The sequence below is a fragment of the Oncorhynchus mykiss genome, chromosome 24, assembly GCF_013265735.2.
Source record: "Oncorhynchus mykiss isolate Arlee chromosome 24, USDA_OmykA_1.1, whole genome shotgun sequence".
Lineage (NCBI taxonomy): Eukaryota > Metazoa > Chordata > Actinopteri > Salmoniformes > Salmonidae > Oncorhynchus > Oncorhynchus mykiss.
Window position 1 is genome coordinate 34,945,011 of NC_048588.1, and position 9,997 is coordinate 34,955,007.

At 45.2% G+C, this 9,997-nt stretch overlaps 1 protein-coding gene and 1 pseudogene across 1 annotated transcript; both read right to left on the reverse strand.

Moving 5' to 3' along the window:
• Positions 1–178: 178 nt before the first annotated feature.
• On the reverse strand, positions 179–848 carry LOC118944038 (annotated as a pseudogene).
• A 4,489-nt stretch (positions 849–5,337) lies between these two features.
• Positions 5,338–9,399, reverse strand: LOC110503423 (extracellular calcium-sensing receptor-like). Its single transcript, XM_036962054.1, has 6 exons — positions 9,172–9,399; positions 8,686–8,974; positions 7,521–8,273; positions 7,200–7,427; positions 6,695–6,818; positions 5,338–6,529 (listed from the first exon to the last, which is right to left on the reverse strand). Exons 1-6 carry the CDS (start codon positions 9,381–9,383, stop codon positions 5,628–5,630), a joined length of 2,508 nt encoding a protein of 835 aa, XP_036817949.1. The 5' UTR covers positions 9,384–9,399; the 3' UTR covers positions 5,338–5,627.
• Between the last annotated feature and the right edge of the window lie 598 nt (positions 9,400–9,997).

A 9,997-nucleotide genomic window follows, 5' to 3' on the forward strand; every position in this document is an offset into this window, starting at 1 on the left:
ACGCAGAGAGAACGGTCTCTAAGTGCGTCGATGGAGAGCGTGTCGATATTGATAGCATCGAAAGAAAGACAGCGCTGCTCTCGGATCAGCTTCCTCCATTCAAACATTTCACAATACTGATTATTTCGGGGGGGGGGGGGGGGGCAACCACTGCACCTGTCTAACACCCACAACCTCCCTATCCCCTCTCAATACTAAAGTGTGTATAAAGTTTAGTTAATATGATATAATACTTGGGAGCAAATATACAGAAAGGTAAACCATAACTAGAGGCCAGAATAGCAAATATCTCCACAGCTGCAGTCAACTTTCCAGGAGAGCTGACATAAGCTGGGATAAAGGTGATCCAGACTGCACAGAATATGAGCATGCTGAAGGTGATGAATTTGGCCTCATTGAAGTTATCAGGCAGCTTTCGAGCCAGAAAAGCCAGCACAAAGCACAAGAGAGACAGGAGACATATATAGCCCAACACAGCCCAGAAACCTATAGCTAAACCCACATCACACTCTAGAATGATCTTTTCCTGATATGTTTTCATATTCTTGTAGGGGAAAGGAGGGGAGACTGTTAACCAAAGAGCACAGATCAGGACCTGTATGAGAGTGAAAGCCAGAACACTGAGTCTCTGCTGTGGAAGCCTTAAACCATTTCATGACATGACTGGCTGGAAGTGTGGCCCTGAAGGCCATCAACACCACTATTGTTTTCCCCAGGAAGCTCAGCTCAGAGTTGTTGGCCCTGTCAATGGGAGACTTTTTGAAGTGAATGAAGACCAATGGCACCACTGTGGTTAAACACGCTCTGACCAATGAGATTGCAGCCAGGAGGATTCCCATGATTCCCATGGTTTCAAATGAGAGAAATGACACCTCCTTTGGGACACAGCGACTCTTGTCTTCATTTGACCAGTATTCCTGGGAATGTACAAGGATAACGCTATAATCAAGTAGTCTATTATAATAGTCAGCTGTCACTTCCCAGAGCCGGGTTGCTTTTCTAAGTTAGATCCTAATGTTACCTAGCTAACTAACATTGAACCTGGCTGATTAGCTCCAGCACTGTGGCATTATTGGCACTGTGTTCATAGTGTTTTAACTAGCTAACGTTAGCTGGCTGGCCCGTTAGCTGATGTTACGTGACGTGTGTACAACACACGTTGAATATGGCCGGTGTCAAGAAACGTCTAGAATAAAGCGCAATAAAAAAAATTACAGCTAGGCTTGTTAGGCTGTTTTCATGTTGTCGGGAGGTAAACAAATCATCGGCCAGAGCGTCAGGTGTGCGCTCTGAGAGCGAAACGAGATGGGTGGGGCTAAAGCTTAAGAGGGTGTGAACGATGCTGAATGAGTGTTGACAACGACGAGTTCTTCACTCGATACCAAAACATTCAAAGGCAATTTTTCTCAACAGTGAGTTTACAAGCTGATCAACATTCAAAGCAGAATTATCCTCCAGTATTTATGCTGCAGTAGTTTATGTGTCGGGGGGCTAGGGTCAATCTGTTATATCTGGAGTATTTCTCCTGTCTTATCATTTGTCCTGTGTGAATTTTAAGTATGCTCTCTCTAATTCTCTATTTATCTCTTTCTTTCTCTCTCTCGGAGGACCAGAGCCCTAGGACCATGCCTCAGGACTACCTGGCATGATGACTCCTTGTTGTCCCCAGTCCACCTGGCCGTGCTGCTGCTCCAGTTCCAACTGTTCTGCCTGCGGCTATGGAACCCTGACCTGTTCACTGTGATTACAATTATTTGACCATGCTGGTCATTTATGAACATTTGAATATCTTGGCCATGTTCTGTTATCTCCACCTGGCACAGCCCGAAGAGGACTGGCCACCCCTCATAGCCTGGTTCCTCTCTAGGTTTATTCCTAGGTTTTGGCCTTTCTAGGGAGTTTATCCTAGCCACCGTGCTTCTACACCTGCATTGCTTGCTGTTTTGGGGGTTTTAGGCTGGGTTTCTGAACAGAACTTTGATATATCAGCTGATGTTAGAAGGGCTATATAAATACATTTGATTTGATTTGAAATGGCTTTCCCATTATTCCTCAAATGCAGTGTATGATATACCATTTTGTACAGCTTTGAGTCTCTACATTCATCCAATGTAAAAAATATTTAAAAAAATCTAATTGCTACATAAGACCGAATCCAGGTAGTGAGTCACATATTCTAAAAGTTAACACATACTCCACAGTTAATCTATTTTTTCGGTCAGTGGATTTGGTTTGTATCAGTCAGAGCCCTATCCACTAAGAGACATAAGGGGCCGCTATGGGTCCCCCGGATCAAAAATAAATACATTTAACTTAAGGCTTCCAAAAGGCTAAGGGTCGGCTGTGGTATCAGTTTTCTCACCTGTTAGGTTGCTGATCTCCCCAGCAGCACAGAGGGGATACAGGACAAACAACAGACTGGAAAGCAGCTGTCACTACACACAGACCGAGGCCTCTGAAACACAACACCTGCTCACTCCCTCTAACCTGTCTGTCTCGCTTTAATCCTTCACTCATATTATTAATCCCCCTTGGTCACACATTTCATTCAATTAATTCCCGCCTACACGTTGTATGTGTCATCTCCGACAAATGTAAATACCTTTAATCTGATTATCTGTGTTTTATGAAAGTACCTGAAACTGCTACCATGTGTTTTCTGTGTAACTGTGTACCTTTAAAGGATTGCCAACCCATTCTATCTTTATCCCATTCATGGCAAACTGCTCTCCATTAGCGAGAGAGGCATCGTAATTCCTCACAGTGACAAACACTGTCCCTGCTTCCTGGTCTCTCTGCCAGTTCCACACCTAAAAAAAAAAATTAAACTCTCCCCAGACTTCATGGTGAAGTTTACGTCTCGCAGGTATCTCAACACCTGCATGAGTTAAAATAATCACCATGTACTGATGTACACTGTCCCAGTAGGATAACACCTTTTGGTTCCTAATAAAACCATGTTTGGTTCCCATGTAGAACCCTCTGTGGAAAGGGTTTATACACGGAATCCAAAAAGATTCTACCTGGAACCAAAAAGGGTTATTCAAAGGGTTCTCCTAAGGGGATAGCCGAAGAACCCTTTTAGGTTCTAGATAGCATAAAGTATAATTAATGTACTTTAGAAGTAAAATCATGTTGTGATTGTAAATATTTGTCATTTTCATTTTAAACCAGTCAGTCAATTATCAAATCAGGTGAACAAAATGAACTATCAGTGGGCCATAAAGGTAGCCGCTCACCTATGCTGGCTTGATGCTGTCTCACCTGTGCTGGCTCGATGCTGTCTCACCTGTCCTGGTTCGATGCTGTCTCTCCTGTGCTGTCTCCATGCTGTCTCACCTGTCCTGTCTCGATGATGTCTCTCCTGTCCTGGCTCAATGCTGTCTCTCCTGTCCTGGCTCGATGCTGTCTCTCCTGTCCTGGCTCGATGCTGTCTCACCTGTCCTGGCTCGATCCTGTCTCTCCTGTCCTGACTCAATGCTGTCTCTCCTGTCCTGGCTCGATGCTGTCTCTCCTATCCTGGCTCGATGCTGTCTCACCTGTCCTGGCTCGATGCTGTCTCTCCTATCCTGGCTCGATGCTGTCTCTCCTGTCCTGGGTCAATGCTGTCTCTCCTGTCCTGGCTCAATGCTGTCTCTCCTGTCCTGGCTCGATGCTGTCTCTCCTGTCCTGGCTCGATGCTGTCTCTCCTGTCCTGGCTCGATGCTGTCTCTCATGTCCTGGCTCGATGCTGTCTCACCTGTCCTGGCTCGATGCTGTCTCTCCTGTCCTGGCTCGATGCTGTCTCTGCTGTCCTGGCTCGATGCTGTCTCTCCTATCCTGGCTCGATGCTGTCTCCTATCCTGGCTCGATGCTGTCTCACCTGTCCTGGCTCGATGCTGTCTTTCCTATCCTGGCTCGATGCTGTCTCTCCTGTCCTGGCTCGATGCTGTCTCTGCTGTCCTGGCTAGATGCTGTCTCTCCTATCCTGGCTCGATGCTGTCTCACCTGTCCTGTCTCAATGCTGTCTCTCCTGTCCTGGCTCGATGCTGTCTCTCCTGTCCTGGCTCTATGCTCTCTCTCCTGTCCTGGCTCGATGCTGTCTCTCCTATCCTGGCTCGATGCTGTCTCACCTGTCCTGGCTCGATGCTGTCACTCCTATCCTGGCTCGATGCTGTCTCTCCTGTCCTGGCTCAAAGCTGTCTCTCCTGTCCTGGCTAGATGCTGTCTCTCCTATCCTGGCTAGACGCTGTCTCTCCTATCCTGGCTAGATGCTGTCTCTCCTGTCCTGGCTCGATGCTGTCTCTCCTGTCCTGGCTCGATGCTGTCTCTCCTGTCCTGGCTCGATGCTGTCTCTTTGTGCACAGTTCCTATTCACACCTTGGCCTTTACTGTGCCTGCTGGTCAACAGGTCGTGTATGGAGTGGGCTACATCATACACTGCTTTATACACATTATTAGAGAAGCTCAGCTTGGACATGTCAGTAAACGGGTTACTCATTAAAAAATATATACGTGAAACTATTCCTTTTTGAAACCCGTAAATAGACAGGCTAGAAATGCTTAAAGAACTCTTTTAAGCATCGTCCCCTTTTTTTCATTTTTCGCCTGAAATGACATACTCAAATTTAACTGCCTGTAGCTCAGGACCTGAAGCAAGGATATGGTATTGGTACCATTTGAAAGGAAACACTTTGAAGTTTGTGCAAATGTGAAAGGCACATAGGATAATATAACACAATTGATCTGGTAAAAGATAATACAAAGAAAAAAGAAAAATACAAAGAAATAAATGCAAGAGAAAGGCCATAATGTATTATTCCAGCCCAGGTGCAATATACATTTTGGCCACTAGATGGCGGCAGTGTATGTGCAAAGTTTTAGACTGATCAAATGAACCATTGCATTTCTGTTCAAGACATTGTATCAAGACTGCCCAAATATGCCTAATTTGTTTATTAATAAGTGTCTATGTTAAAAAGTGTGCACTCTCCTCAAACAACAGCATGTTATTCTTTCATAGTAATAGCTACTGTAAATTGGACAGTGCGGTTAGATGAACAAGAATATAAGCTTTCTGCCAATATCAGATATGTCTATGTCCTGGGAAATATTCTTGTTACTTACAACCTCATGCTAATCGCATTAGCCTACGTTAGCTCAACCGTCCCGTGGAAAGGACACCGATCCTGAATAAGTTTTTTAAACAGATTTTGACCAAAACTGATTTAGGGTGTTGGCTTTTTGTATTGTTTCAATTAAGGACTGTAACTTTCAAAGGCACTGACAAAATATATATATTTAAACCTCTTGAGATGGGAAAACATGTTTTTTATTCAGTTGAACGTGTCCTCTTCATGACAGAATATTAAAATCAGGTGAAATCAACCTTCTTTTTTTCCCACCAAGTTTCACTAACCAAAATGGACTCATTTCGTGGAAAGACCCATAGCGTATTTGCCAGAATAAGGACATGCCATTTGCTTGTGTGTCTTTCACTAGCAGTGGGGTGCATGTACTGTATGTTGACAGAATAGCATTGAAGCTTAACACATTTCCAATGACATGTTTTATGTGTTCCAGCAGAGCAGCACATGAAAAGATTTTAGGAAAAGCATCATTACATGTTTTTAGTGTAAGTTTTCATTTCATTTCATTTTCCCCATCATATGTTTCTTGGTATTTAGCTCAGGTTTAAACAGGATTATATAACATTTAGGTGCAAATATACAGAAGAGCATTCCATAACTAGAGGCCAGAATAGCAAAGATCTCCACAGCTACAGTGAACTTCCCAGGAGTGCTGACATAAGCTGGGATAAATGTGATCCAGACTGCACAAAATATGAGCATGCTGAAGGTGATGAATTTGGCCTCATTGAAGTTATCAGGCAGCTTTCGAGCCAGAAAAGCCAGCACAAAGCACAAGAGAGACAGGAGTCCTATATAGCCCAACACAACCCAGAAACCAATAGCTGATCCCACATTACACTCTAGAATGATCTTTTCCTTGTAGGTTTTCATATTCTTGTAGGGGAAAGGAGGGGAGACTGTTAACCAAAGAGCACAGATCAGGACCTGTATGAGAGTGAAAGCCAGAACACTGAGTCTCTGCTGTGGAGGGCCAAACCATTTCATGGCATTAATGGCTGGAAGTGTAGCCCTGAAGGCCATCAACACCACTATTGTTTTCCCCAGAACACAAGAGATGCAGAGGACGAAGGTGATCCCAAACGCTGTGTGACGCAGCATACAGGACCATTCAGAGGGCCGGCCAATGAAAGTAAGAGAACACAGAAAACACAGAGTCAAGGAGAAGAGCAGCAGGAAGCTCAGCTCAGAGTTGTTGGCCCTGACGATGGGAGTGTCTTTCTTTATCAAGTAGAGAATAGCCACAAGCACAGTTAGAAACACTCCAAACAAGGAGAAAACCATAAGTACAATCCCCATGACCTCAGTAAAGGTCAGGAACTCAATAGCCTTAAATATACATTTGTCTCTGCCAAGATTGGACCAGTACTCATCAGGGCAGTCTATGCAGCCATTAGAATCTGAAAGGAAATCATGATTAGTATTATTAGTAGTAAAGTAGAACACATGATGTCATAATCTAGACATTACATTGACCAAGGACTGAACTCTGAAAAACTGGATTAGGACACACATCGCCCAACTTGTGTAAGTTCTGTGCAGAATGAATGTTGGGCTTGTGGTACCTGTAGCGTTGCTGATCTCTCCCTCTGAACATGGGACACAGTCATAACAGCATACGGGCTTTCCTTTCTGTACAGCCTTACGAGTGCCTGGGGGACAGCTCTCACTGCACACTGACACAGGCATCTTTAGGGGAGAGAGAGCATACATGGTTTAACTGTAAATGTTACATGTTTTACTCCAGCAGGGTCTGTCACATAAATGTTTTCAATTGTAATAATGAGTCACACAATAAGGAAGGAAAGGTTGTTTTATTGTCACACACACTGGGTAGGTGGAGTGAAATGTGTTGTTTTACAGGGTCAGTCATAGTAATACAGAGCCCCTGGAGCAAAATAAGGTTAAATGCCTTGCTCATGGGCACATCGACAGATATTTTAACCTTGTACGCTTGGGTTTTTGAACCAGCAACCTTTCGGTTACTGGCCCAACGCTCTAACCGCTAAGCTTCTGTTATTCAGAAACGTTGTGTTTGGTTTTTAATCTGTTGGCACCTATTTACTGTACCTGTTGGAGCTCCCCAGGCCACATGATGTCCTCTGTCCTGAGGACGAACTGTTGTCCCGGGGGTAGGGAGGCATCATAGTAGCCCACTGGTTTAAACTGGACCCCTCCGTCTGGCCCACGCTGCCAGTTCACCACCTCGTACCTGGCTGCTGCAGCACCTGTACTGTCAAACCACACCTGGTCCCCTGTCTTTATGGTGAAATTCACCTGCTTCAGAGACTCCACTACCTGGGGAAAAAATGAACAAGTATCAGTTTTTATTTTATTTTGAGATATACTGTCAGTGAGGAATAGAGAATGGATGTTTTTAGTCGCTGTTACCTGCCAAGGTTCAGTTCTCACATTTTGATCACATCCGAGTCCGTCTTGGCACTTTAGCAAGCTGTGCAGCGAGTGGGCCACTGCATATATGGCTTTATAGATATTACTAGAGTATCTGAGCTCATCCACATCTGCATTATAATCTCTCAGCTCTATCAGATCCTGACTCTCGCTACAAGGACTACTCACATTCTCCTGGTGGCTTGTCTCTGTGCATTGAAATGCCGTGTCCCAGAACTGCTTAATCACAAAGTCAGAGAAGCCACTGATGTTGGCCTTCTGGACAGCGAACCCCAGTGAACCCCCCAGCACACTGTAGCTAGTGGGGGTGACCAGGCTGTCTGCAGTGATCCAGGCCTCCACACCAATAAACTGTAGGCCGGTGATGTTCTGCAGACTGAGCTCCTTCAGCAGGTTGTTCATCTCCACGTGGGCCAGAAAGCCTACGATCACCCTGGCCGTCCCACCTCGGATCACATTAACAACCTTTAACAGCTTCTCTGGCTCCGTCCGGCTGAACTTCTCTGAGTATTCCACACAGACACCCTCCTCCTGGGCTGAAGCCAGGAAGATAGCCATGCCGTTGTTGCCATAGTCACTGTCACTGTTGACCGCTCCCACCCAGCTCCAGCCGAAGTACTTGACCAGCTGGGCCAACGCTCTGCTCTGATAGAGGTCACTGGCGATGGTTCGGAAGAAAGAAGGGTACTCCTTCCTGCTGCTAAGGCACTCACATGTGGCAGAGTGGCTGATCTACAGAAGAGAGAGAGGACGAGAGAGACATAAAGAGAGAGAAAAGAGAGAGACAGGGATTGGGAGAGAGAGAGAGAGATAGAGAGAGAGAGTGAGAGAGAGAAAGGGAGAGAGAAAGGGAGAGAGACAGGGATTGGGAGAGAGAGAGAGGACGAGAGAGACAAGGAGAGAGATAGAGAAAGTGAGAGAGAGAGAGAAAGGGAGAGAGAGAGAGGACGAGAGAGACAAGGAGAGAGAGAGAGAAAGGGAGAGAGAGAGAGAAAGGGAGAGAGCGAGAGGATGAGAGACAGGGATTGGGAGAGAGAGAGAGACATGGAGAGACAGAGGGAGAGAGAAAGAGACGGAACTGAATACACTAAAACAAGATTGACTTAAAATCTCGTATAGTTGCTTGTCCTATAGGGCCTCTTACCACAGGTATTTGGAATGGACCGGTGGTGCGTGACATCACTATAGTGGAGGAGGACTCTGACTCTCCGATGATGGCGTGAACTGCTGTTTGGCCAAAGCAGGCCTTGCCCACCGTCCTCTCCTGACCGTTCATCAGGGCCATGGCCGCACGCATAGAGTACAGAGTCGAGCCGCAGTTGTCATAAATACGATATCCAATAGAGACATTCGGAAGCAGAGTGTCACTGTTGTTGATCTCCTCGATGGCGAAGATCATGGTCTGAGCAAATCGGAACTCTCTGAGGTTTACACTAGAGAAAAGGTAAAGAAAGATATAAGTTTATATAAGTTTTACAAATCATGAGCATACACAACCACAAAAGTTGTGTTTAATTTGATTATTTTTTTAAACTTAATAAATAATAAAATAGCCAAATATTCAATAAACTGTAACCAAGGAGGAGCTTACTTGGGGAATTTGAGAGGCGGTGTCGGTGAAGGAGCTTACCTGGAGCAGGTGAGAGGGGGTGGTGTTTCTGTGAAGGAGAGCGGGGGCTGTGTGGTTTTGCTGTGGATGGAGAAAGCTCCTCCTATAGTCACGTCTCCTTCCTTGGACAACAGAGGGAACTCTGGGCTCCCCAGCATCCGACAGACAGCCTCTGTTCCCTCTGCCCCAAAGACTCCTGACAACCCCACCACTACCACCCACAGCAGCTGCATCACACTCTGAAGGGGTTTCACTCCCTGACCTGAGACCTGAGCAGACTCCTACACTGAGTTTTATACTCACAAAGACAGCTGCAGGGCATGGTGGACTAGAGTTATCCAATCAGAGACAGGCGTAATGGGATGGTCTCTACGGGCCACTGTGGATATTATTGCCTCTATTGAAATAACGTATCATCACTGTGCTGCTTTAAACACGGGATAGCAGGAAGACATTCCACTGCGCTGCTTTAAAGACAGGATAGCAGGATGACATTCCACTGCACTGCTTTAAAGACAGGATAGCATAATAACATTTCACTGCTCTGCTTTAAAGACAGGATAGCATAATAACATTTCACTGCGCTGCTTTAACTTAAAGACAGGATAGCAGGAAGACATTCCACTGCGCTGCTTTAAAGACAGGATAGCAGGATGACATTTCACTGCTCTGCTTTAAAGACAGGATAGCATAATAACATTTCACTGCTCTGCTTTAAAGACAGGATAGCATAATAACATTTCACTGTGCTGCTATAAAGACAGGATAGCATAATAACATTTCACTGCTCTGCTTTAAAGACAGGATAGCATAATAACATTTCACTGCTCTGCTTTAAAGACAGGAT

Bases quoted from the DNA above. Each gene is read 5' to 3' on its own strand.
- LOC110503423 (XM_036962054.1), bottom strand. From the start codon at position 9,383: ATGCAGCTGCTGTGGGTGGTAGTGGTGGGGTTGTCAGGAGTCTTTGGG. The intron at 7,428-7,520 runs GTAACAGCGACT...TTTTTTCCCCAG, and splicing joins TGAGAACTGAACCTTGGCAG to GTAGTGGAGTCTCTGAAGCA. The intron at 6,819-7,199 runs GTACAGTAAATA...TCTCCCCTAAAG, and splicing joins GGCCTGGGGAGCTCCAACAG to ATGCCTGTGTCAGTGTGCAG.